Genomic DNA, 22,618 nt, shown 5'->3' with positions numbered 1-22,618 from the left:
TTCTGTCTTATACAAGTTATGCTAGTTCCTAAACGAGGCATTGTTCCAGACGGGTGCAGTAAGTATCATTAGAAGGGATACAAGTGAGATACTGTATGTAGGTCCATATTCAATAGTAGGAACTAGCTGGCATAAGGAGCTGTCCAGAAGTAGGTAATACCATTATAAAGAGGATATTAGACTAAATGAGATCAATAGTGGTGATAGGAAAGCAAAGATGCTAATGGAACTAAAAATAACCAATACAGTAAAATAGGAGGACAACATATTTTTTAGATATGCTAATGATTGTAGGAAATGCAAAAGCAGCATTGTGAGGCTCAAGGGGGAATGAGAGGACTATGTAGAAGCTGATAAAGTGGACTTGCTTAACAAATATTTCTGTTCTGTGTTCACAGATGAAGAGCCAGGAATAGGACTGGAGAAGACAAATGCTAATAGGAATGGGTATATAGTAGACCCTAACCAATTTTCAGAAAACTGTTTTCAGCTAAACTGAAGGTAAACAAAATGATGGGGCCGGCTGGAATATATCTGAAGGTACTCAAAGAACGTACTGTCGTCTTTGCTGTCTGCACTGCCGTACCGAGGGCGGGGCGGTGGGGGTGGTCCACCCCGGGTGCACGCTGCAAGGGGGTGTAGGGAGCAGCCATGCGACTGTCAGCTCCACCAGTTCCCTATTCCCTCTGATGGTTCCGGGGCAGGGAACCAGCGGAGACCACAGCCATGCGACTGCTTCCAGCATCCCCGGAGATAAGATGGGGGGGGGGGGGGGGGGTGGAGGTGATGTGCCAGGGGGGGTGATGCAGCAGGGGGAGGTGATGTGCTGGTAGTGGGGTGTGCAGCAGTGATCCGCCCCGGGTGCCAGCCGACCTAGGAACTCCATTGGCTGTCCTTTTCAATGCTTCCTCGGAGTCTGGAATGGTCCCCTAGGACTGGGGAAGGTAGATGTGGTCCCTCTCCACAAAAGCAGAAGTAAGGAAGAGGTTGGAACTACAGGTCATTCAGTCTGACAACTGCAGTGAGTAAATGAATGGAAATGCTTCTAAAACAGTGGATAGTGAGGTTTCTGGAATCCAATGGATTGCAGGACCCAAGACAGCATGGTTTCACAAAAGTTAGGTCTTGTCAGACAAATCTTGATTAATTTATATGGGTGAGCAGTTTAAACTCCCTGAGCCCATATGCCAGGCCCCCTCCCTACCCATCTTCAAATCATTGCTCAAAGCCCACCTCTTCAATGTCGTCTTTGGCACCTAACCACTACACCTCTACTCAGGAAATCTAGACTACCCCAACTTGACATTTCGTCCTTTAGATTGTAAGCTCCTTTGAGCAGGGACCATCGTTCTTTGTTAATTTGTACAGCGCTGCGTAACCCTAGTAGCGCTGTAGAAATGTTAAGTAGTAGTATATGAGTTTAAATTGTTGGGCAGACTAGATGGACCGTGCAGGTCTTTTTTTTGCCGTCATCTACTATGTTACTATCCAGCTCATAATTGAACGTGATCACTGGCCATTTCCCGACACAAATCGGGAGATGGCCGGCGATCTCGGAAAAGCGGCAAAATCGGTATAATCGAAAGCCGCTTTTTTTTACAGCATCGCCACTTTCCCGTCGCCTCGCCGGCGAAAGTTCAAAGGTGTGTGTCGGCGGTGAAGTGAAGGCGGGACATGGGCGGGTATGGGCGTGGCTACCAGATAGCTGGCTTTCGCCGATAATGGAAAAAAAATATGGCATTAAGCAGTATTTCGCCGTGTTTACTTGGTCCTTTTATTTTCACAACCAAGCCTCAAAAAGGTGCCCAAACTGACCACATGACCACCGGAAGGAAGCGGAGATGACCTCCCCGTACTCCCCCAGTGGTCACTAACCCCCTCCCACCCAAAAAACCCCACTTTAAACACTTTTTTTCCAGCCTGTATGCCAGACTCAATGACAGCAGAATGTGTTCTGTCCTCCGACAGCCTTTTCCTGCTTGTGATGTGGCTCTGGGGTCAGTGTGACACCTTTTCTGTTATTTGCACTGCAGAGTCACATCAGCAATGCATTGTGGTGGGTGTAGGTATTGGTAGTTGGTAGGCTCTACTCCCCTGGTGCTTTCCCCCTGCTTACTGGGTCAGAGTGTGCCCTGTTTTGTTTCCTGTTGTAGTCCATGCGGTAGTGGCCATTTTTGTAAACCAGTTTTAGTTCCCTTTCCTGTGTTACCCACGTTAGAGAACGTAGTTCTTACCTTGAATGGTGCTGAAAGAGGGCATTGTACACCATTGTGCCAGCTCTGACCTACTGCTTATCTTAGTACCAGGGGACTCTTTGCCAGTGGGGCACAACCTCTGATCTGCAGTTAACTGTGAGTAAACGTGCTTATTAAAATAAAGGACTTTTTCAGAGAGATTAGTCTTCAGGTGTGAACTGGTGTGCCAAAGTTATACAGCAGCAATAAGTCCTAGAGGCTGTATGCAGGTCCCTGGAGCAGTTTTAGTGGGTGCAGTACATTTGTGGGTAGTGGGTTTTGGGGGGGGGGGGGGTTGGGGGGCTCAGCTCCCAAAGTAAGGGAGCTATGCACGTGGGAGCTTTTCTGAAGTCCACCGCAGTGACCCCTAGGGAGCCCGGTTGGTGTCCTGGCATGTCAGGGGGGCCAGTGCACTAAAAATGCTGGCCGACATAACTTTCCATTATCGCTAAAAAACGACGCCGGCCATCTCAAACCCCGGCCAAATCCAAGGCATTTGGCTGGCCGGAACCGTATTATCGAAACAAAAGATGGCCGGCCATCTTTTTCGAAAATACGGGTCTGGCCAGCTGTTTGCGGCACCGGCAAAATACATCGCCAGCCATGTATTTCGCTGGCGCCATTCGATTATTCCCCTCTATGTTACATTGTGCTCTACTTTAGGCATGTTTTTATATAAACTAGTGGTAAGTGCTTTTTTGGACATGTCTAGATTTTAGATGCTATTTACAGAATTTGAGCCATAATGTGAACTATTTGCAAAGTCTCTAGTCTTTTTTTTTTTTTTTAAATTATATTTTTATTAAAGATTTAGCCTTACATAAAATGCAAAAGTAAACACATAATCAAACAAAACCCCCCTTTAAAAAAAAAAAAAAAAAAAAAAAAAAAAATTCGTTATTAAAAGGCAATACCTGGAGACAAATTACAGAGTTACACAAGTTCAAGTTCAAGGCGTGCTATGTGGCTCCTGACAAAAAAGGTCTAAACGAGCCCAGGTCTTCAAAACAGACCTAATATTTCGGCGTCTATGAGCCAAAATTATTTCATATTTTCTGATCACGCATACATAACTCCACCATTCATTATAATTCAGGTACACATTATTTTTCCAATTGGAGACAATTAAATGTAAGGCAACAGCTAGCAGTATGTTATACAATTTCTTATCTGACTCCAGAAGAGGGATAGTAGGACAAGAAGCTCGTAAGATCACAACCTCATACGAGATCGCAGTGGTCTCAGGCAAATGAAAGATACGACACATTTTTGCCCAAATTAATTGCCAGTAAGCTCTGACATTTTTACAGTAGAAAACCATATGTGCCAGTGAGCCATCTCTTTCCTGACAAGACCAGCAGTTGAAGTTGATACTCTTAGTGATTCTGGCCACTCGAGCAGGAGTCCAATAAGCTTAATGACTGCCCCAAAACAAAAATGAAAACTAACACACAGCAAAACATACAATGCTGTAAGTGACATGGGAAATGAATCCAAATTAAAAAAAAATTGTGGGCTGCCTGTATGTCACCAATATGGATTCTGCAAGGAAAAGCAATGGGAACAGAACAGAGGAGGGGTCTTGGTGCCAGGAAAGGTGACTTAACCAGCAAAGACTCTGCTGAGAGTAATAACAGTGGCTACACCAGCTGAGATCCTGCAAGAAGGGTCAGTACCTTTGGCTAACCGGGCAGAAATGCCACAAGGTTGGTGCTGGCTGGAACACCAGAAAATGCAGGGATCAAACCTTATGAGTATTGCCTAGACAGATTTTTTTTTTTGATCTTGCATAGGGAAGTGGATTAATCATAAATCAGAGAAGTGATGGCAAACGGTATTCTCTCATCAAAGAGTGTTCCTTAATTTTCAGTCCCAGTGCAGTATGTAACCAGGAGAGGAGCCTGAAACTGCTTTTCTTTTCTTTTTACAGAAGAATGTGTCCTGAAAGAATATGGTTATTTTACCTTACTTTGAAATAACATATCCACATCAACAGCCATTCTGTTCCCGACACCCGCACTTCCTAACCTTGCCTGTGTACAGACTGCTGATTTTATCTCCTGACAAACAGGTAGCAGACCGTCACACCTCACTGCGCCTCTGTGATGAGACAGACTGTACACAAACTCTCTTCTCCTTATCTCCCCAGTGTGCTATTAACCCCACTTCCCTCCTCTCAAAGTATCTCTGTTATTTAAGCTAAATGCTCGCCCTGTGAGTCAGGGAGGGAGGGGGGACCCCCAGAATCACCCAGGAGGGGTCCCGAAGCCTTTTGAAGGTTACGAGACACCATCGTGGAAATATGCATCCAAAGATTTAAAAAAAAAAAGCGACTCTAATATTTTTCTCCTTATTGATCTGCTCTGGCTGCCTGCTCTGGCACTGCAATTTCTAGTAGTAAATCATAGTGGGGAGACAGACCCCTCCCCAGTCGCTGCCATTGGCCGGCTGACTCCTGGCAGCACCTCTGACTGGCCGGCGGCTTGCACGAGGCTTTACATAAGCCTAGACCGAGGCGCGAGGCACCGCTATAACACAGAAATAATAGAGGAAGACGGGGGGTGGGACGGGGAGTCCCATGAGAACTTGCAAGTGGGGGGGAACTTGCAAACTCAGCCTGTGTGGACAGACAGTGACTGCGATGAGACCCCGGCAGGCGATCACCCTTCCTGTGAGTACTGCGGGCTTTCCCTTTCCCCTCCCGCTTCACTTTCCCATTTGACTCCAGCAACTTGCAGGTTGCTTGCGTTCGGCTCTTGGAATATATTAGTCCCATAAATTGTAGATAATAAAAGTAGTGAAAGCATGTCAGCATCAGAGCTTATTGTTCTCGGGGAGCAGGATTAGTGAGTGCCTGTGTGTGTGTGTTACTTCCTCGCAGCCTGGCTCCGCTCAGTGTTGTGTGTGATGGGAAGGAAAGCAGCAGTAAGTGCCTGAAGTATTGGGCAGGGAGGCTGTGACCTGCAGTTATCTGAAGCAGCCCCCTTGTAAAAAAACAGTTGTTGTGTTCGCCTCTAGATTCCATTGCTGTCAGTGTTAATGTACGAGTCTCTGCTGCAATACGGCCAGAACCCAGAAGTATCACATCACCCCTGGCTCGCGGGCAGTCTGTCTAATGAATAAATAAGAACATGCCTGTTAATTAACAGCGCCTCCCTTCCTGTTAGGAGTGTACCACAAAGGGATTTTGCCTATGAGACACTCAAGTTTATATGGCAAGGTACTTCCATACTACTTAGGGTTATTGTTTGTAAGTGCTTGCTTATTTATGAGAAACATTTTAAGAACCGAATTATACCTGTGGAATGAATGACAGTACATGCTTGCTAATGTATAGAGCTGGTATTAGTTCAGATAGTTCGACCTTTCAGCAAAACTGTTGCAGTGCCCCTGCAATTAGATGTAACGTAAAGTTCAAACCAGGGGTTCTTTACCCAGTCCTCCTGAGGACAGGCTCAGCCAGGGTTTCAGGATAGATTTGCATGCACTACCTCTACAGGCTAGGTGTGTCCACAGAACCGGGTTGAGAAGCACCAGTCTAAATTGATGGGCTCGTTCACAGCAACTGTGCATGAAAGCTAGCTGACTCTGAACTGCAGTTGCTGGTTTAAGGGTTGAAAAGGGAGTTTGCTATGTGATTCACTGTTAATGAGAGCAAATAATCCACAAACCACTCCCTCCTTGAGCTACTCCTAGCAATATTCCGGGGATGGTGTGAACCAGGTGAATATGGTATTACTCAATAACATGTAAAGGAGCTAATATATTGAAGGCATATGATGGGCTGATTTACTGAGAAGTGGAACTGTGCTGAAATAGTCTTGGGATGGTGTTAAATCATGATGCTGGAGTGGTACCCAGAGGCCTAGTGTCGCTAGCAAGCCTGCGGACATCAAGATGTTACTAGACCGTTCCTAGGATGCTGGTGAGATGACATAGCCATTTTTTTGTCACTGGGCCAACACTTGGATTCGGTGTGGCACTGTTTTGGGACTAGGATGCTGCCAGGTGTAGGATATCATAGAGGTACTTAGAGGAGTCTGAGTCAATAACAGTGAGCCATGTGGCACTTATTAAAAAAAGAATTAGGTCCCCCGGTTTCCTTTAATGAATACTAATGTAACCTGGTATGTAGGCTCATATGCAGTTAGGCGCAAGTACGTATGGCAGCCATAGAGCTGGAGATATAGAATGCTATAAGTTATGGATGTAAGTGTAAATCCCACCCCACCCCCGCCCGCCCAGACTCTGCCTATGTGTATTCGTACCTGTAAAATACACTCTGTAAGATATGTCTGTAGTTACAGAATATGTTTGTTTATTAAATTATTGTTATACCCTTTCCATGGTACAACCAAACCGGTTTATATATTACATAGCTCTTCGGCAGATTTTTGGTATTTATGCACATATGTGTGAACACACACACACATATATGCCAGTATTCTAAACATTTCCATGCATGCTTGGTGCTTAACTGTTAGTGCTTACTCAATAAAATTACCCCCTAAGTGATAAAAAAAACCATACATCTATAGAACTGTCAACTTATGCAGAAAGAAATAGTTTGCATGGATTCAGATCCCTCCTCCCCTAAGATACAATTTGAACTCTATGGGGATGTGATTTGATATTCTGTCTTTCTGTGGTTACAATCAAAATGGTTTACATATTATATACAGGTACTTATTTTGTACTTGGGGCAATGGAGGGTTAGGTGACTTGCCTGGAGTCACAAGTTGCTGCAATGGGAATTGAACCCAGTTCCCCTGGTTCTCAAGCTGCCACATTAACCACTAGGCTTCTCCCCTAGAACTTGGCTGGCTAATTATTGGCTTAGTCTGTTAGCCCTACAGTGCTCTCACTGTGCTACTACTAGCCAGGAAGCCAAGGGGTGAGTGCATAAAGACTCCAGTATAATTCCAGGGTAGGAATTCACATCACACCAAAAACTGTCTGCTCATGTTACTCAATATTGTCTGTTCACGCGTCCCAAAAATACTAGGACTAGGGGGCATGCGATGAAGCTACAATGTAGTAAATTTAAAACGAATCGGAGAAAATTTTTCTTCACTCAACGTGTAATTAAACTCTGGAATTCGTTGCCAGAGAATGTGGTAGAGGCGGTTAGCTTAGCGGAGTTTAATAAAGGTTTGGCCAGCTTCCTACAGGAAAAGTCCATAGACTGTTATTAAATGGACTTGGGGAAAATCCACTATTTCTGGGATAAGCAGTATAAAATGTTTTGTACATTTTTGGGATCTTGCCGGGTATCTGTGACCTGGATTGGCCACTGTTGGAAACAGGATGCTGGGCTTGATGGACCTTTGGTCTTTCCCAGTATGGCAATACTTTATGTACTATTATTGCATAGGGAAGGTAGCAGTGCAAACTGACGTAAAATGTTGAGAAATGGCAGTGGGAGCACAGGTCTGTTCTCCAAATTTAGTGGCTCTTTTACGGAGCAGTGATAAGCCCGATGTGGACTTACCACTTGCTATTCCGGGACTACTGCCAGCCCAACGTAGCCACTGGCAGAGTTCCAGGTCGAGCGTGTGCCATTTCTGGGGGGGGGGGGACGCACCGGAAATGGTTAGCACGGTGGTAACCCGCAGTAATCGGGTATCACATGCTGCCCGGTTACTGCCAGGTTACAGCGGGAGTCCTTACCGTCACCTCAGTAGTTGAGCCCATGTGGTAAGAGTTTTCTTACTATATGGCCATTTTGTTATTGGGGTTTTTTACCTGCTACTGCAGGGCCCTATTTCACACAGCTTGGTAAAAGGACCCATTAGAGCTAAATTCACAGCCAATAACCTACTATTGTGCATTCTGTTCACTAAATGATGTTTCTTAGGCATGTGCACTCATTAACACCCATTTGGTTCATTAGCATGTCTTACATTAATTTAGTGCACATAATTAATTTATCATGTTGTAACCTATGAATTAATGCCTGTTAAGTCTGTGCACATTAAAACATTTTAAAGTGCATGAAATATTTTTATTTAAATAAATATATGAAATGAACTGAAAAGTCCAAAAGTCAGGAATAAAGGCCAAGATAAATAAAAATGAACCAAAATTATTAGTGTGCTCATTAAGGATGGGCAGCCACAAAATGTTTGTTTTGTATCATTTCCTGTGTCTCTGGGAATATTTGTTTTGGCCATTTTTTTTTTGTCATGGAAGCAAAATCTTTAGTCTTCATTCTCTTGAAAGAGGACACACTCCCCCGGATTCTCTATGTGGCACACAAAATTGTGCACGCACCCAATTTGCGTGCAAAATTCAATCAAGTAATGAACCAATTAGTGCTGATTGGGCGCTAATATTCAATTATCAGCGTTAATTGACAATTGGAATTTACGCACACATCTTGCTTGGTGCTATTTAATTAAAGATGCGTGCATAAATTCTGATTGGGGGTGTGGCCATAGAAGGAGCTTGGGCATTCCAAGAATTTGCACACCGTTACAAAATACACCTGATGCGCACCTAATTTAGGCAGGGGTATTTACACCAGATTTCAGTTGGTATAAATCCTTGAACCTAAAAGTTAGGCACAGATCTGGGTATTAGGTGCAATGGTGTTTATAGAATAGCGCTTACACCTGGATTCTATATAGTGCGCCTAGAGATCCGTTCCAAAATCCAGGCAGATTCTATAAAAACATGTGTAAGTTAATTGGCTTAGCAAGCTAATTAGCATTGATTACAGCACTTAACAATCAATAATGAGCACTAATTGGCAATAATTAGAATTTACACGCATAACTCGCTAAGCGTATTCTGTAACACACAGTGCCTAACTTCTAATGCACGCAGAAAAAATGGACATGGTTATGGGGGGGGGGGGGGGGAACTGGGTGTTTCATGGGCATTCTGAAATTTGCATGTGTAGTTATGGAATACGGGCATCTGCGCCTAAATCTACACACCAAGATTTATGCCATGTTTTTGTTGGTGTGAATACATGCGCATAGGCGCCACTTATAGAATATGCTTAGCTAAAAATGTTTTCTGCAAGGATTTTTTTAGAATACCCTCCTTATCGCTCTTTTTTTTTTTTTTTTTAATGCCATATATAGAATTTGGGCCACTATATAGTGTAAACGGTGCCAGTGTGTACTATGCACCTGCCCAGTTTGTGCCTGCGCAGTGGGTGCCCTTTTTGCAACTAGTTTGCGCTCTCTCAAAACAGCTAAATGATAACACATCAGTTGTGTTTTTTGTGCTGGTTTCCATTTGATAACAACATATGACATGGGATATGTTTATTTATTAAGATTTAATTTATTGCCTTTTTGAAGGAATTCACTCAAGGCAGTGTACCTCAAGAATAAGTCCAACATAAGCAATAGACAATTACAGCAGTAAAGATATTCAAACAACAAAACAAAGTATGGCATAGTATGCTATATTACAACGTTAACACAATATATAATAAAACAGTTTTAATAGACAGCATAGGGTATAAGCAAAGGTGGAAAATACAGATATGTTGACATTTCCCATATCGTTGCAAATGAATGCCCATCCCTAGAAGCCTAGCCAGGTTTTGACGTAGGGGGAGCAGACCTTTCGTAAAATAGGCGCCGGTGCAAGGCTGAAGGGCTGGTCTTCATAGGCACCATTTCATTCAAAATCTGTTTGGGGGAGCAGCTGCTCCCCTTGCATCCCACCTAACTGTGCCTGCACAGTACTAAAAAAAACTGCAAGTGGACAGGGTGGGGTTCCTCCCTAATTGTCTAATAGGAATGGTCAGGCTTCGGGTGTGGTCAAACACCAGACTATCAGTGTTCGTCTGTGTGAAAATTAAAGGCACGGTAAAACCCTAGTACATTTCCAGCACTAAGATAACATAGACACTAGGATTGGGGTTCTCAACCCAGTCCTCAGGGCACACATAGCCAGTCAGATTTTCAGGATGCCCACAATGAATATGCATGAGATACATTTGCATGCAAATCTATCTCAAGCATATTTATTGTGGGTATCCTGAAGACTTGAGTGGCTAGGTGTCCGCCTAGTGAGAACCCTTACACTAGGGTGATACTAGAATATGGAGAAACACAGGACTAACACAGGACTAACACGAGAAGCTGAACATCGCTCATGGTGTTAGGAGAAATAGGCCAAAACTGACGTTTGGTAGGACACCTCTGGGATGAGTTTAGTCTCATTTTCAGGGGTGCTGTTGCTACTTACAGCGCTTTGATATTTATAGGCAACAGCACATAGAAAACTTGAGAATAAATAGAGCAGACTAAGGGGCCAGTGCAGAAAGCTACCACAGGCAGAAGCATGTGGTTACCAAGAGGTCTACATGTGGATTTCTGGCCACACGATGCAGAAAGGTGTATGTGTGGTAGACATTGGCGCACAGCAGGGGTGTAGCCAGACTTCGGCGGGAGGGGGGGTCCAGAGCCGAGGTGAGGGGGCACATTTTAGCCCCCCCTGGTGCCGCCAACCCCCCTGCCGCCGAAGTCTGGCTACACCCCTGCTGTGCGCCAATGTCTACCACACATACACCTTTCTGCATCGTGTGGCCAGAAATCCACATGTAGACCTCTTGGTAACCACATGCTTCTGCCTGTGGTAGCTTTCTGCACTGGCCCCTTAGTCTGCTCTATTTATTCTCAAGTTTTCTATGTGCTGTTGCCTATAAATATCAAAGCGCTGTAAGTAGCAACAGCACCCCTGAAAATGAGACTAAACTCATCCCAGAGGTGTCCTACCAAACGTCAGTTTTGGCCTATTTCTCCTAACACCATGAGCGATGTTCAGCTTCTCGTGTTAGTCCTGTGTTAGTCCTGTGTTTCTCCATATTCTAGTATCACCCTAGTGTAGGGGTTCTCACTAGGCGGACACCTAGCCACTCAAGTTTTCAGGATACCCACAATAAATATGCTTGAGATAGATTTGCATGCAAATGTATCTCATGCATATTCATTGTGGGCATCCTGAAAATCTGACTGGCTATGTGTGCCCTGAGGACTGGGTTGAGAACCCCAATCCTAGTGTCTATGTTATCTTAGTGCTGGAAATGTACTAGGGTTTTACCGTGCCTTTAATTTTCACACAGACGAACACTGATAGTCTGGTGTTTGACCACACCCGAAGCCTGACCATTCCTATTAGACAATTAGGGAGGAACCCCACCCTGTCCACTTGCAGTTTTTTTTAGTACTGTGCAGGCACAGTTAGGTGGGATGCAAGGGGAGCAACCCCCCCCCCCCCCGCAGCCAGCACCACCTCCAACAATTTTGACCCCCCCCTGCCAACGACCCTCTCGACCCCCTGCCCGCCGTCGCCTACCTTTGCTGGCGGGGGACCCCAACCCCCACTAGCCGAAGTCTTTTTACTTCATTTGGTTTCTGAGTCTGACGTCCTGCAACAACGTGCAGGATGTCAGACTCAGAAACCAAACGAAGGAAGAAGACTTCGGCTGGCAGGGGTTGGGGTCCCCCCCCCCCCCGCCAGCAAAGGTAGGTGACGGCGGGTTGACAGTGGGAGGAGGGATTGAGAGGGTCGTCGGCAGGGAGTCCAGGGCCAAATCTACGGGGGCCCAGGCCCCCGTGGCTCTATAGTAGCTACACCCCTGGCACACAGCATATTAAAATGAATGGTAACGAGATCAATAGTTATTCTGCTACTATGCAGAGAAGTACATAGAATATTTAAGGTGAGCACAGTACTAGAACTTGGATGCCAGGTAGGTAGAAGGATAGGTTGAGTGGATTTAATGCCAATTTTTTCTTTTGCCGTGAATATAACAGTGCCTGCCACTTTTAAGACAGAACAGGAAGTGACGGGCCCACATAATTCCATGCATAAAATAATGATACCTGTCCATGAACTGGAATGTTGTGCACAAAAATATTAACCTCACTAAAATGTTAATGTGAAAGAAGTTTTTGCGAAGCTTGTGTGCATGCGTCTGGTAGGCATCTCCTGATTACTGCATGTGCTCTGCATGCTTTGCATTTGCCTACAATTAACTTTTTTGCCTGCCGATACAGAAAGCTTTCTTGGTAAGTTCATAGTAACATAGTAAATGATGGCAGATAAAAATCTGAATGGTCCAGCCAGTCTGCCCAACAAGATAAACTCATTTTACATGGTTAGTGATGCTTCATATGTATACCCGAGTCTGATTTGTCCTTGCCTTTCTCAGGGCACAGACCATAAGTCTGCTCAGCACTGTTCCTCTACTAAAAGTTCTGAAGCTAACATCGAAGCCCCTTAAAAATTACACTCCAGCCCAGCCATATCTATTCAGCCACGATCAGGGTGCAGACCGTAGAAATCCGCCCAGCATTGGTTTTACTTTCCAGTTACCGGCGTCGCCACCCAATCTCCGCTAAGATTCCGTAGATCAATTCCTTTGTGTTCATCACACGCACGTTTGAATTCCATTACCGTTTTCATCTCCACCACCTCCCTTGGGAGGGCATTCCACGTATCTACCACTCTTTCCGTGAAAAAAATACTTCCTGACATTACTCCTGAGTCTGCCCCCCCCTTCAACCTCAATTCATGTCCTCTAGTTCTACCACTTTCCGTGCATTCAGCCATCAGCATACACCTGTCCCATGTGGCTTTGTGCATCGGCCCCTCAGTCAGTGGCTTTTCTTTAGTCAGCTGACCCACACCAGATACGTCAGTGGAATGTTGGCATTGTTGGGATTTTGGTGCAAAATGAGACATCGCTAGAATCTTGCAGTCATTCAGAATCAAGCTTATGAGTGATGGTTTTGCCTTTTTCTAGTGTAAATTTACAGGGGTGTGGAGATAAAGTGACAATCTGGTAGTTCTGTGGTAACTCGGACACAAAGGGCTAAATTCTATATATCACGCCAAAAAAATCAGCACCAAAAATATACGCCTAGGTGTATTCTATAAAGTATGATTAAATTTAGGTGTACTTCATAGAATACACCTAAATTTTGATGCGGTTTATAGAATACACCTAGTGCCTGTCCACGCCACTAAATTTAGTCGTGGGCAGTTACACCAAGTAATGTAAAACTTGGTGTAAATGCTGACCCCTAAATTAGGTGCGGACCGGGTGTGTTCTGTGACAATGCACATAGATTTTAGAAATGCCCATGAGTCGCCCAAGGCCATGCCCTCTTTTCAGCTATGCACCTTAGAATTTACGCGCATCACTTTACAGGATACGCTTAGACAGTTGTGCACGGAAATTCTAATTAATGCAAATTAGTGTCAATAATTATTTGTTAACTGGCAGCTATCGGCACTGTGGCTTGTTAGCTAATTAAGTTGCATTCGCAAATACAGAATACAACCTGATTTGCGTGCACAACTTAGGTTTGGATTACCATAAGCTCCCTGCCATGGAGGACGTTCCTGGTTTTACTTAATTGCAGATGTGGACTCATAATTAGGACTTTTGATTTTAGGTTTAAACTGATAAAACACAAAGTAATTAAAATAGGTGTTTATTGGATAAACGCCAGAAAACCCCCACTTCCCCCCAATAGTCTCTCATCCCTTCCTTGACTTGCCTTGTATCCACCAATCATTTTTTGTGCCCTTTTCTACGCTGGTGACCTCTGACACTTTTGATTCCATTGGAAAAGATGCCTAGCGGTAATACCGATGGCATGAAGACACTAAGGGGGCTCCGTTTATCAAGCTGCGATAAAAGGGGTCAGCTGCAGTAGCGTCGGCACATGGATTTGCCATGCGCCAAGGCCCCTTTTACCACAGTGGGTAAAAAGCCCCCCCCCCAAAAGGAAATGGCTGTGCGGTAAGTAAACCCTTGATACGCGGCCATTTCCCGGGGAAGCCCTTACCACCACCTGTTTATATGATGGTAAGTGCTCCCATTCTACCCCGGTGGTAAAAAAAAAAAAAAAAAAAAATTCCAGTTGCGCTGGAAATGGCGCATGTTGGGTGTGACACTACTGCCGCCGCCTCCCGCGTTAGTGCCAGATTGGCGCACGACCAAGTGATAGTAGCTGTAGTGTCGCTTTGTAAAAAGGGCCCCTAAGAAACACTGATATTTTGTATCCTCAAAGAGCCCCTAAATAGCTTCAGAAAAACCAACTAATTGTACAATTTATAAGCACCTAAGAATAAAAGCCCTACTCAAAATCTTGCTTTTTGTTTTTTATATATATCTAGTTTTTTAGGGAAACTGTAAGGGAAGTGTGAGGTAAAACCAGCACTGACTTAGGGGTCCTTTTACTAAGGTGTGCTAATGGATTTAGCACATGCTAATGATTAGTGTACGCTAAATAAGACACCCATTATATTCCTATGGTCATCTTATCATTTAGCACATGCTAATCAGTAGCATGCGCTAAATCTGTTAGTGCACCTTAGTAAAAGGACCCCTTAGTGTGTCCCATACAGTGTGTTGTTTCTAGCAAAAAAGATGCCGGTACTCAAATGCTAGGCCACTCTTCAGAGGTGGGGTGATCACTGGGGGGACCCATCCCCAGAATAGCCAGACCCCCTGCAACCAGTCATAGAATCTATGACAAGGCAGAACTGGTGTGTAGAGCCTGAGCTCTTTCATTTTAAAACTTGGGGTCCATGGGTCAATTTTAGCAGACAATGGTACTCAGTACCCCCAAGTACCCCCTCAAAAAAAGCCCTGGTGCCATATAACAGAACTGTCTGGTCACCTCACACCACCATCTACTTGTATAGAAGTGAATGTTTTCTACCTTTTCTCTATTGTCTTTCATCTGGATTTTTACTATCACTCTTTTATCTCTCTTTTTTAAATACAACATAAGTAAAAACGAATTCTAACTCATGCCTTTCTTCATGCATCTTCAAAAAAATTCTGTATTCTAAGAGACAAGGAGTGGAACATCCTAAATTTTTTTTTTGTTAAATTAGGAATTTTAAAGCCTCTGCTTTGACCAGGATCCAAACATTCCTTCCCCCCCCCCCCCCGCCTCCTAATTCTATATATGGTGCCAAAATGTGCGCGTCCTTTTCAGTATGGATCCAAAATCCATGCACAAACTGTGGATCCTTAAGGCAGTTTCTGCTATGAGAATGCTGTGAAACAACAAGTAACAAATTACCAGTGAGCAATATATTTATTTACTGTTGTGTATGGTATTGCCAGGCAAGGAGTAAGATCTGAACACAGAGGGAAAGAGTCTCTTCTGTGGTGCAAAGCTCTCCTTTTTATAGACAAAAATGGTCAAGTCATAATGATCAGCTTTTGAAAAATTACACATTGGCAAAAACAAGACACAGATGTTACGTTTCTGTCAATATATCAAAAACTTAGGATATATGATTGTATATATGTATATATATATATATTTTTTTTTGCCTTCTAATTGTTAAACACCTGTACTGTTCTTCCATATATGGCAAGCAGTTCAGACTTTGGTTTCAGAGGTCAAGCAACTCAATTGTTCCAAAATAACACCTGGTCATTACTAATTAGTACAACATCTTCAATCTAAATATAACTATAAATTTAGTGCATCACACTAACTCTGGCATTAACATCATTTGTTACAACAGGTTGGAGTCCTTCAGTTCTTTTTAAGAACATCTTGTTGGTGTTCTGTCCTTGGTACAGGGCCTTGCTTATCTGCGGTTAGCAAGCTTTCTTTCAACAGATCTTAAGGATTAAGATTTTTCTAATTTAAAGCATAGAATTTTAACTGTCACTTCCACAAAACAAATTTGTTAATGATCAATTATTGCATGCGCATTTGCCTGTGTGCTAACCTATAACACCAGGCACCTAAATCCCGTAGTGTTTAACTCAAAAGGGGATGTGGCCAGGGGAGGGGCATGGACGGATCGGGACATGTCAAAAACTTACATGCACTATTATAGAATAGCACCATTTACACGCTCAAATGCCATGAGTTGAGCGCCTGCATTTAACCAGGTTTCAGCTGGTGTAAATACCGGTCAGGGGCGTAGCCATGGGTGGGCCCGGGCCCATCCACTTTGGGCTCAGGCCCATCCAAAACAGTGACACCCTTGTTAAGGCTGGTGGGGTTCCTCAAGCCCTGCCAGCTTAAAAGGTTGTGCTTCAGCGTCCCAGCACATTCCTGTACTCATTGCACTCTCTGTGGGATACTGCTGCAGCAGGTCACCCCCTTCCCACACATGCCCACCTTTTGCACATGTGCAGAAGGGAGGAGGGCTGACATAGCATTGGCCCATAGGGGGTGCCGCCAGTTGCAGTGAGTTAAAATAGAACAGTTCTTAAGGAAAAGCTTTTTGAAAGACATAAGTCTTTAATTTCCCCTTAAATTGTATAAATGATTTCTCCTGTCTTATCTCCAAAAGGAGTTGAATCCACAGTGTTGGTACCTTCCAATAAAAGGCACTTTCCCTGGTAATTGTTAACCTTGCCTGAGCATTCCCGGTACCCTTAATAAATTTGCAGTCCCTGACCCAAGACTCTTGCATGAACTCGGTAAATAATCTGCTACCCCTTCATACAAAACTTTGTGCACTAAGGCCACAATTTTATACATATCCCTAAATTCTAACGGAAGCCAATGGAATTATAAGTATAAAGGAGTCACTAGTTTAGCACCGATTTGTTTGTTCTGGTGCTGATTTTTGAGTATCATTTATAGAGTCCCCCCCCCCCCCTTTATGTCTCCGATGGGGGTCAGGTTCTTGGTCTCTACAGGCTGAGAAAGGACGCTGTGCAGCTTATGGCACAGACCTTGTACTATATCTTAGCCAAAAAGAGGCAGAAAAATACGGGTTTCTGCTTGTTACTCAGCCTTAAAATCTCATGGTACAGGTGTGTTTGCATAATATGTCCAATGTACAGCTACAGATATGTATTTATTGGGATTTTTTTTTTTTATTATTATTACATTTGTACCCTGTGCTTTCCCACTCATGGCAGGCTCAATGCGGCTTACATGGGGCAATGGAAGGTTAAGTGACTTGCCCAGAGTCACAAGGAGCTGCCTGTGCCTGGCCCTTGCAGATCATCAATGTGGCCGCGCAGGCTTCTGCTTCTGTGAGTCTGACGTCCTGCACGTATGTGCAGGACGTCAGACTCACAGAAACAGAAGCCTGCGCAGCCTTCTACATGGAATGTTGCTAGTGGAATAGCAACATTCCATGTAGAATCTCCAATAGTAGCAACATTCCATGTAGAATCTCCAATAGTAGCAACATTCCATGTTGTTGTTATATTTGTACCCTGCGCTTTCCCACTCATGGCAGGCTCAATGCGGCTTACATGGGGCAATGGAGGGTTAAGTGACTTGCCCAGAGTCACAAGGAGCTGCCTGTGCCTGAAGTGGGAATTTATTAACCACCTTTATGAAGATTCACCTGTATTTTGATATGCGCAGGCATCTTTACTGCATTGCATATAGCATAACTGAATACATTCACGTGCATGGATTTATTGCATAAAAATGTCATTTCAACATCAGGAAAGATCCATACCTCTTTTTTTTTCTTTGCCAATAAGTCCTAGCCACTTCCTTGACATATAAGAACATAAGCATTGCCATACTGGGATAGAGCGAAGGTCCATCAAGCCCAGTATCCAGTTTCCAACAGTGGCCAATCCAGGTCACAACTACCTAGCAAGATCCCAGAACAGTAAAACAGATTTTATGTTGCTTGTCCTAGAAATAGAATGAAAATATCATTTGAAGGAACACTGTGGGGCTCATTTTTGAAAGAGAAAAACGTCTAAAAAGTGACATAAAGTTTTGCGAGATGATTCCTTTTTGGAGGATTTGTGTGAAGATTCTAAAGGGACTAGGGGTTTGATTACTTGTCTATATACTTTCCAGCGGCGGCGGGTGCAACCTCCTGTCGAGCATCGCTTGCGTTGGCAGCAGGAGTTGGGTTTGACGTTGGGTGATGATGGTTGAAACTTTATGGAATATGCTTTGTCAAGGATCTCTATTTCTGTTCCCTTTAAAGAAAATGCTGTAAAAGTTTTATATAGGTGGTACCTAACTCCTATGCGCCTCCATCACACGTTTCCAAATGTGTCTGCTGTGTGCTGGAGAGAATGCGGGCAGAAGGGTACTATGGGCCACCTCCGGTGGTCTTGTGTTCAAGTGTGTGCTTTTTGGAAGGCTGTACAGTACAGACTCCAGAGGTGGCTCTCTAAGCCTATAAAGTGGTTTCCTGAGTTTTTATTTCTTTTTCCTAAAAGACCACTTGGTTTGACTACTTCACAGTCCTTACTGGTTCGCCATGCTATGTCGGCGGCCAGAGTTACTTTGGCCGCACACTGGAAGTCTTGTAAGGTTCCATCTGTGGTCAAATGGCTCAATAAGCTGTGGTACATCTGTGAAATGGAGAGGCTCTGGGCCCTGCGTCGTAAATCGCTAGCTAAGTGGGAAGCTATTTGGGAGCCTTTTGTCTCATGTTTGTGTTGTGGCGTTGGTTGGCAGGTGAGGGGGGAGTATTCTCCCCCCTCTTTTTCTCTTTCTGTCTTCTCAGGGGGAATTGGGGTGGGGTATTATAAACTGTTATTACTTTAATCTAAGGAGTTTATTGTATGTCTTTACACAAGCTTTGAGAGCTTATCATTGTCAGTTGATGTTTTGGTTTGCATATATATAATTTGTGAGATGGTTATATCTCGTGTGGTTTTGTTATTTCTCAAAGGCTTCAGTAAAGACTTCTTTAAATTAAAAGTTAGGGGTGGGGAATCGGCGCTAAGAGCGATTCTGTAGAGGGCGCACCCTTCATAGAATTGCGCTTAATGATTTTTATTCAGCACAGATTTGAGTGCCCATTTAAAGAATTCTTCCCAAGTGCTTTTTGTGGTAACATAACATAACATCTGGTCTTGTATCCCACTTACACCTTGCCACAGGCAGAGAATAGGCATGAAAGGTGTTTTGCGATTAGTGCACTGCAAATAATACACGCTAGGAGCCACTTCTTCAGTTATTTACTGCCCCTAAATAGGAGGTGTTAACCCCCGGATTCTATATAGCGTGCCTAGTGTTCCGTGCCAAAATCCGAATGTATTCTGTAACAATGCATGTAACTTAATTGGCTTAACAAGCCAATCAGCGTTAACAGTACTTAATAAGCAATATTGAGCACTAATTGACATAACTGATGCAAAATTTACACACGCAAATTGCTAAATGCATTCTGTAATGCACAGTGCCTAAATTTTTAATGCACGCAGGCAAAAAGAGGCATAGTTATGGGCAGAGAAATTAGTGTTTCCAATGCTTCTGCACTATCTGAAAATTTAGGGGCTCTTTAATCAAGCGGCGTTAAAAAGTGACCTTTCCATGCCCTTATGCGGGTCATTCCCATGCGCTAAGGCCATTTTTACTGCTGAGATAAAAATGGCTGATTTTCCAATTTTTAGTATTAATGGCCACACACTAATTTTACCATTAGTACATGGCCCCCACCGCCACCTATTTTGTAGATGGTGGAGATTCATGTACTAAACCTGCACTAATGGGTTAGCATGCGGCGGTGCCCACTTGCTAACTAATTAGCCCAGAACATGCCCACTTTCCACCCCCAGACCCGCTCACAGTGCACATCCTAAAATTACCATGGGATGCCTCACACACGAGTCTTTACTTCTATGTCAGTGGGTGGCGGTAAGATCTCAGGCCCAAAATGGATGTGCACCAATTTTTATTTTGCCGCACCTCCATTTTCGGCCAAAAAGAAAGGCCTTTTTTTGCAGGCACACTGCAAAATGGACCTGCGCACGTCCGATACACACACCTACACTAGCGCAAGCCATTTTCGGCGCATCATTGTAAAAGGGTTCCTTAAAGCAGTAGCTATAACTACAAATGCTGAGAACACCCTCAATGGTGCAAAATTAAATTTGTAGCTACGATGAGGTAAAGTCTTTCATTAAGCTGCGGTTACTGCGAATTTCTCTGCAGCATAGTATAAAGGACCTTATGGATGTTTTTTATGTAAAGTGCTTATGAATGATATTGCTGATTTGTCAATGGATTGCAAATGTCAATCATAGGTTTCTCAGAAAAATGTGTGTATATATTTCTATTTAGTCGTTATGATGTATCTAGTAGATATAGATATATCATACCTACTAAATAGAAATATTTTTCATATCTTCATGCTGTTGATTTGTTCATTTTGTTTTTCTGTTGAAATCAGCCAGAAATTGTTAAATGCATTGTATTATAGGTCAGGGTAACTAATGCTGGGAATGACATACACTGGCATAACTGGTTGAATTATAGCCCAATGACAGCAGCTTTCATGGTAATACTACACTGCCCATCGCAGTGCTGCAAAAGCTAAAGGAAGAGAATAGGTGACGTTAACCTTGCCCTTAGGATGTGCTTCACTTAATGCATATACATTCTATACCCCCCTACGCAAGACCCGTTGTAACAGGAGAGAGGGCACAGCTGAATGAAGTAGTGTGGACAGCAGAATTGCCAAGGTAGAAATGGCTAGACAAAGCTAGTCAGGACTCATGAGACAGGGTGGTTATAGAAATGAAATGAATTTTCTGTCGTCTGGAAAGTAAGGTGAGAGGAGCACTCCGGCTGTCTGGAGGGAAAAGCTGAGGAGAGAAAGTGTGAATGTGAGAAAGCTGCCTGATTACTGCTGAAGTGTTAGTGCATTACTGGAGCACAGTGGGAGAGCTGGGACATAAAGGTGAAATGAGCAGAGATAGGAGGGGGTAGACCATGGATACATCTGAAGAGTAATTTTATAACTAGGGATGGGTTGTCATTTGCAATGACATGGAAAAGGTATCATATTTATAAATTTTATAACACACACCATCTACTGTTCTAGGTGGTTTGCAAAACATATGTCCCTTGTTCCTCCATCTCAGAAGGTCTCTAAATTGCAAAATAATTTAGCAGGTAACCAAGTTGTTTTATGTCGTTTTGGGGCGCTGTTACTATGTTGCAGTAAGCTCTAACGCGTGCTTACTGCGGGGCACACGGGCGTTCCACAGTAATTTTTGCATGTACGTGCACTTCCTATGCGCTAAAAATAAAATGTATTTTTTAGCGCTGGAGGCGGGTTGGGGGGGGGGGTGGAGATAAGGAATGTTCTGTGCTAATTGATTAGAGCAGCTACATTGCCACGCGCTAACCGATTAGCGTGTGGTTAACATATGTGCCCTTACCACCTACAAAATAGGTGTAGGTAAGGTAAGTGCTGATGTATTAATGATCATGCTCTAATGGGAAAATTAGCATGTGGCCATTAATGCTGGAAATAGGAAAATCGGCCATTTTACCCATGTAGTAAAAATGGCCTTAGGGTGTGGGAATGACCCACATAATGGCACGCTAAGGCCACTTTTTACAGCAGCTTAATAAGAGCCCTTTTGTGTTTTTTTTTGTTTGTTGATAATAGTTCATGCTCTTTGCAAAGAGCGTACGCATTTTTCCTGATTGTCCACACAATCACAAAACACAAATTAGGGGATCCAAGATGGCCGCTAGACCAGAACCACTGTAGCTTCTGTTCTTGTATGTTTTTTCTTTGTGATGCCTCAGCGCCAAGGGAAAGTGGCTGTTCGTACCTCCCAGTGGAGCAGCTCTCCAGTACTGGGCCCTATTGAGAAATTTATGACTAAGCTCAGCACTCAGATGATAACGCTTCCGAAGAACGCTGCGAGCCTGCTTGGAGAGTCAACGACAAGTGGAGGTTCAGTTACTCCCTTTGGGCCTGATGTTATCCTGAATCCAAATTCAAGACTACCTCCTCCTCAGACGGCAGCCCCGGTCTTGTCGGATCAGCTGTTGCGAGTGCTTTGCATTGGAGATAGCAGGGGTGTAGTGCAGCGGGAGGAGAAACAACATCAATCCGATGATGCAGTGGTGGGACTCGCTCAAACGAATGGCGAGGCTCAGTGGCCTGAGCAGTTGTCACAAGCAGGAATAGGTGATAATTCCTTCAAACTTGATTCATTATAAATGAAGCCTGAGCTACCTTCTGGTTTGACTGTGACCCCCTCTGAATTTACCCTCAAGGTAATATGGAAGACTCTAATAGATTTGGGGAAATCTATGTTGTCTCAGGATGTTTCTCTTCAACAGAGAGTGGTTAAATTGGAGCGTCTGGTGGATAAGGATTTCTTAGAAAAACAGTGTATGGAAAGGGGAATTGCAGCTACTGAAAAGTATATAAAAGAGTGAAAGATGTTCAAGCAACTTTAATTACTGATTTAACTAATTTGAACTGAGGCACTTTGTAAGGCGTAACGTTTTCCTTGTTCAACTATTCTGGCACCTAGGGAAATGTTGAACAAGTATTTTATTGGAAGTATTGCAGATCCCGGAGGATAAAATTCCACCTTTTACTTGTGTATATATGCCTGTGACGAAAAGTTCTGAAAAGAAATTAGAAATTTCACAAGATCTTGGTGAACCTTTGGATGT

At 43.7% G+C, this 22,618-nt stretch overlaps 1 protein-coding gene across 1 annotated transcript in view; it reads left to right on the top strand.

The window, feature by feature from the left end:
* Positions 1-4,851: 4,851 nt before the first annotated feature.
* The window catches only part of CRTAC1 (cartilage acidic protein 1), a 495,959-nt gene continuing 478,192 nt past the window's right edge, over positions 4,852-22,618 (top strand). Inside the window, exon 1 of the mRNA XM_030204795.1 lies at positions 4,852-4,905. Coding sequence (XP_030060655.1) covers positions 4,876-4,905 — 30 coding nt within the window. The 5' untranslated portion in view covers positions 4,852-4,875. The remainder of the gene's footprint in view (positions 4,906-22,618) is intronic.

The sequence above is a fragment of the Microcaecilia unicolor genome, chromosome 5 (genome assembly GCF_901765095.1).
Source record: "Microcaecilia unicolor chromosome 5, aMicUni1.1, whole genome shotgun sequence".
NCBI classification, from domain to species: domain Eukaryota; kingdom Metazoa; phylum Chordata; class Amphibia; order Gymnophiona; family Siphonopidae; genus Microcaecilia; species Microcaecilia unicolor.
Note: the sequence above shows the minus strand (reverse complement) of the source record. Positions and strands in the feature narration are given on the sequence as shown.